The sequence below is a fragment of the Oncorhynchus gorbuscha genome, linkage group LG22 (assembly GCF_021184085.1).
Source record: "Oncorhynchus gorbuscha isolate QuinsamMale2020 ecotype Even-year linkage group LG22, OgorEven_v1.0, whole genome shotgun sequence".
In the NCBI taxonomy this organism is placed as follows: Eukaryota; Metazoa; Chordata; class Actinopteri; order Salmoniformes; family Salmonidae; genus Oncorhynchus; species Oncorhynchus gorbuscha.
In genome coordinates, this window is record NC_060194.1 from 31667609 (window position 1) to 31673736 (window position 6128).

The following is a 6128-nucleotide window of genomic DNA, read 5'->3' on the forward strand; positions in this document are numbered from 1 at the left end:
ATAGGACACTACCTAACTGGTGATAAATCAAAGAGATATTGGACATTGTGCCTGGGGAGAGTTTAATCATATGGTGATTTCATTATATAACTATCGGCTATAAAGGAAGTAAACACTGAGTAGCCATCGTTACTATGATAAAAAGGGGATCAGACAGACACGAAGACGCTCAGTATAGACAAATACAACCTATGTTTTGATAAATAACTGCAGACAAACAACTATTACAGACAGACACAATAAAACATAGACAGAACAAAAACTAGCTGTGTTAAATCCACTCTCTATCTCAGAACACATGGCGTCACACCCCCTAGCCCCCCCCCCCATGCCCCATCTCAGATGTGCAGCCATGATCCTTGTCCCCTCCCACAGTATGCTAGTTGACTGTATAAATATCCCACTTGCAGCGTGTTCTAACTCAGAGAACAACAGACAGTGACAAAAGACCAGGGACGCAGTCAGAAATAAAAGAGACCAGGCAAAGAATTCAACAGGATACAAACCTGATCTCAGCTGAAAGGTTCCATCACAGGTCCTCTGATCCATCAGAAAGAAAGAAAGAAAGAAAGAAAGAAAGAAAGAAAGAAAGAAAGAAAGAAAGAAAGAAAGAAAGAAAGAGAACAACTCCTGAAGGACCAAGAGAGTGATCCAGTCTGAGACCCAGGTGATCCATCCAGCTGTCCTCCAGAATGTGGCTCCATGTAGCCTTGGGTCTGTCCTACCTGGTTCTGAGCTCCCAGAGCCAGGACAGAGCCTCCCTGAGACGCTCCAATGACCACACGGGGCGCTGTCAGTACACCTTCACAGTGGACAATCCTGCAGACGCGAGCTGCTCCGGGACCAGCGGAGGACCAGATATGGAGGTGGTGAAATCTCGTCTCACCCTGCTAGAGGCCCTGGTCAGCAGGCTGCTGGGGGGCAAGGGAGCAGGGGGAGAGGGTCCAGGGGGTGGGGGAGACAAGACCATCCAGGAAGCGTACTCCCAGGCCATGAGAGATAAGAGCCAGCTGCAGGGGGACAAGGAGCAGCTGAACAGGCAGGTGCAGGGGCTCCAGAGGAGGGTGGACGAACTGAGTGCAGCGGCTGAGACACTGCGACAGAGACCCTGCCACCAGCACCAAGCCGCTGGAGCAGGACTCCCACTTCACGAGCTCAACCAGAGACCAGCCAGCAGTAAGTCTCTACTGTCTCACATCATCACTTATAACCCACCCCTGAACTGTGTGAAAATGCATTATTATATATACTTTTAGAGAAAATAGTTCCTAAAGGGTTCCTCGGCTGTCCCCATAGGAGCCCTTTTTGGTTCCTGATAGAACCATCTGTAGAAAGCATTCTACATGGAACCAAAAAGTGTTCCTCAAAAGGTTATCATATGGGGACAGCTGAAGAACCCTTTAAGTTTCTAGATAATGAGTTAGGAACTGTGGATTGTGGGTGTTTGTTTATCTGATCTGGTCAAAATCAGTGTTCTAATGTAAACAGAGTGGAGTACAGGTCAGGTTTCAGTATGCACTGCTTGGTTGGGTTAGCGGAATGGTATTTATACGGATTCTGCTTCTACTACTCTGTCACTTGCACGTTGCATGTTAGTTTAAGTGTCTGTGATCTTTTGGGGAATACAATAACTCTGTTAAATAGGGGGCTGCGCTGCATGTCAAATGACTGGAGAACATATCAAGATGCCTTCATGTTGTCAGTGTGTCATCGTTGAATGTGTTCAGGATTATTGATGCTGGATATTTTGAGTGATTTATGACTTCAGCCACCAAATAAACCATTGAAAAAAATGTGATTTCTCTCTCTCTTCCTCTCAGACTCTCTCTATCAGGAGATGAAGGCAGAGGTGACTGAGGTCCCAGCATCACGTCTCATTCAAGACGCTGGGCAGAACCACACAGGTCGTTTTTTGGGATTGTTATTGTTTTTGGGAACAAAACATTTAGAGTACAGATTATTGTATGGGACCATATACAGCAAAATGTTGAGAAAGACATTTTTTATTGAGTAAATATATTTATTGGTTTCTTTTCATTGTGAAAAGAGATATGGAAAATGTAATGAATTTAATGTTATTTGTTGATGTAAAAATCAAAATGTACAGATTTGAAGGTTAGATTTGGGGTGGGGTCGACAGAAATTCTGGCAAAACAACGGGGTCTTGTAGAAAAAGGTTGAAAACCACTGATTTAACTTGTATCTATCTCTCCCTAGTGGCTTCTTAAAGCCACTACACACCAACTATACTGAACAAAAATATAATGCAACAATGCAACAATATCAAAGATTTTACTGTTACAGTTCATTTGAGGAAATCAGTCTATTTAAATAAATGTATTAGGCCCTAATCTATGGATTTCACATGACTGGGAATACAGAGATGCATCTGTTGGACACAGGTACAGTATGTTAAACAAAATGGGCCTCACAATGGTTCTCAGGATCTCATCACGGTATTTCTGTGCATTCAAATTGCCATCGATAAAATGCAATTGTGGTCATTGCCCATAGCTTATGCCTGCCCATACCATAACCCCACTGCCACCATGGAAAACGGTTCACAACGTTGACATCAGCAAACCGCTCGCCCACACAACACCATACACACCGCTCGAACATACTGATAAATTCTCAAAAACTGCACACTCCCTCAAAACTTGAGACATCTGTGGCATTGTATTGTGTGACAAAACTGCACATTTTGGAGTGGCCTTTTATTGTCCCCAGCAAAATGTGCACCTGTGTAATGATCATGCTGTTTAACCAGCTTCTTGATATGCCACACCTGTCAGGTGGATGGATTATCTTGGAAAAGGAGAAATGCTGACTAACAGGGATGTAAACAAATATGTGCACAAAATTTGAGAGAAATAAGCTTTTTTGTGCGTATGGAACATTTCTGTGATGGTTTATTTCAGCTCATTAAACATGGGACTAACAGTTCACATGTTGTGTTTATATTTTTGTTCAGTGTATTATGTATATGCACGTCACCTCTAAAAACTAAAATAAATGAGAGATGATCATAAAGGTAGTGATCATATTTCATAAAGCACATATTCCAATTTACTTGATTGATTGAATTTAATGTAACTACCCTCTCTCTGTGTCCAGGCTGTGGTGAGCTGGTGTCTGTGGGAGAGCCCGTCCTGCACCGAAAAGCTGACAGCATCACAGGGAAGTACGGGGTGTGGCTGCAGGACCCTGAGCCCATGGCCTCTCCATACGGAAACAAGACGGTGTGGCGCATCGACACAGTGGGCACGGACGTCCGCCAGCTGTTCGCCTATGAGGACATGGAGCAGTTTGCCAAGGGCTTCCCCATGAAGGTTATGGTGCTGCCTGAGCCCGTGGAGAGCACAGGGGCCACCCTGTACCGTGGTTCCCTCTACTACCAGCGACGACGCAGCCGCACCCTGCTCCGCTACGACCTTGCCTACGAGAGCCTGGCGGCACGCCTGGACCTCCCCCACGCTGGCTTCCACGGCCAGCACCCCTACTCCTGGGGCGGCTACACAGACATCGACCTGGCGGTGGACGAGCAGGGCCTGTGGGCCATCTACAGCACCAGCAAGGCCAAGGGAGCCATCGTGGTGTCCCAGCTGGACCCTGAGAGCCTGGAGGTGAAGAGGAGCTGGGAGACCAACATCAGGAAGAACACAGTGGCTAACTCCTTCATGATTTGCGGTCGGCTCTACACGGTGGCCAGCTACACCGCCCCAGACACCACCGTCAACCACGTGTTCGACACGGCCACCGGCCAGGGCAGAGGCATGGCGGTGCCCTTTAAGAACCACTACCGCTACAACAGCATGGTGGACTACAACCATGCCCAGAGGAAGCTCTATGCCTGGGACAACTTCCACATGATCACCTACGACGTCAGCTTGGGGAGACCCAGCAGAAGCAGCCAATAAGAGGAGGCTGGGCAGAGATGATGGACTGGTGTGGCATGAACTCATACGCTGTTACTAGAATATTATGAACCAACAACATTACTAACAGCTTTATAATCAGATCACAGCGAGGCCTGTTGCTACTCTGTCTACTACAATGCATTTTTTTCTACTAATGTAAATAAGTGAATGAATGAATCTTACAATAAAATTAATGGCAGGAGATTCACTAAGGTGTATTATATACTGTGTATTTTACTTATTTTAATTAAAAAATGTACTGTACTGTCCATGTTGAATCTATATTCAAGTTGTATCTTCACTATTGTGTATTATATGGGCTCCAATGACCTTTTGTATGTCATTTTATCTCTCAATAAATATTAAAATGATAGAGATCCCTAAAGAGTTGATCAGTCTGCATTTGTTCTGTCCAGTGGCACGCCCCCCTCAGAGAGAGAGAGAGACACAGCTGCATGTGAGCTCTCACATTTTTCAACATGTTTTTAGATTTGGAATTAGATAAACTTGGATTTTTTGGCAGGTACATATGCAGGATGCTACCCCCCACAGCATGGATTTCGCTCCATATCAAAACTCCTAACCGACAACCTAATTTTGACCAAAATTAACCCTAGAGATTACTGCTTCCAAGGTTTTTCTTTTTCCAAGCTATACGGAGGGTGCTCTAACAGACAAACATCAGAGACCTGAGGACACCATCCAACCTGGAACTGAGTGAGTAGTGTTTGATCTGATGCTATTTTGAAAGCCAATAATAAAATTTTTTTTTTAACATAAAGTACATTACAATGATATATTTGACTTTATGGGGACTGAATGCTGAGTTAAGGCTTCCAGGCTTGCAAGGACAGACTAGATACAAATTCAATTAGCACCAAGGTGTGAAGTAAAAGGTGTCGAGGCCTTTGGGCACAACAAGTGTCAGGAGTCTTTGAAGCATCCTCTGAAGTCCCCTCCTGCTGTTCAAAGACCATCCACTGGCATTTTATACAAGAAATCTGACTCCAGAAATAAAAGCTTCTCCCAAGTGGGTGTGAGACCTACTCCTGTTGCCTGCTGCACTGCTGTTTGGATTCCACCTTGCAATCTGTTTATCATATGCCCTGGCCTGTCTCCCCATGTCTACTACAGGTACCCCCACCACACTCCCAAGATTTTGATCGCCTCCAGCACACACTGTTGGGGCGAGTGACTCTGAACTTACATTGGCTAGCCCCAAGTCATTATATATATTTTTTTATTGTGCATTTTTCTATTTTCCTCATGACTCCTGCATACTTTGTTGACTACAAACTGTCTTTACCCAACCGTGGGAAAGACTGTTTGTTCCCACACTCGGGACTCTGACTCTCTATTGGTTACGCAGACTCTTGGCCTCCCATCCTATTCTAACCACCTATCGCTGGCTTTGTATTCATGTTACCTGATGAAATTGCTGTACAATATGATCTTGTTGTCATCTGATGCGCATTCAGATGTCATAATTCAGTATTTCAGAGATCTCCCTGTCCTCTGCCGTGCCTTGATTGTATTACTGTTGATGATATCTGGAAATGTGCATGTACAGTGCCTTGCGAAAGTATTCGGCCCCCTTGAACTTTGCGACCTTTTGCCACATTTCAGGCTTCAAACATAAAGATATAAAACTGTATTTTTTTGTGAAGAATCAACAACAAGTGGGACACAATCATGAAGTGGAACGACATTTCAAACTTTTTTAACAAATCAAAAACTGAAAAATTGGGCGTGCAAAATGATTCAGCCCCTGTGTGGAGGTGGCACAGGATGGGCTCGACCGTTAAGGCGTACTGGAGATCTTGAGAGCAGTGCTGGCACAGGTCGTGCAAGGCTAGGGATGTGCACAGGAGGCCTGATGCGTGAGGCTGGCACCAACTTCACCAGCCGACTAACACGCACCTCAGGACGAGTATGGAGCGCTGACCCAGGTGCCATCAAATCCTGGACACGTTTGTCGGGCGAATTCCATGCAAAAAGCACCAACACAGCAACTCCCTCATTTCTCTCTCCTCCAATTTCCCCATTAACTCCTTCACAGTCTCTGCTTCGCTCACCTCCAACACCGGCTCTGGTCTCCTCCTTGGCTCCTCACGATAAACAGGGAGAGTTGGCTCAGGTTTGACTCCTGACTTTGCCACACTCTCCCTGAGCCCCCCCCCAATAAATTTTTGGGGCTGACTCTCAGGC

At 45.4% G+C, this 6128-nt stretch overlaps 1 protein-coding gene across 1 annotated transcript; it reads left to right on the top strand.

Annotated features, from left to right (window-relative positions):
* Positions 1 to 432: 432 nt before the first annotated feature.
* Positions 433 to 4305, top strand: LOC124009985 (myocilin-like). The gene is made up of 3 exons (XM_046322269.1): positions 433 to 1176; positions 1821 to 1904; positions 3118 to 4305. Exons 1-3 carry the CDS (start codon positions 693 to 695, stop codon positions 3918 to 3920), a joined length of 1371 nt encoding a protein of 456 aa, XP_046178225.1. The 5' UTR covers positions 433 to 692; the 3' UTR covers positions 3921 to 4305.
* The last annotated feature ends 1823 nt before the right edge of the window (positions 4306 to 6128 follow it).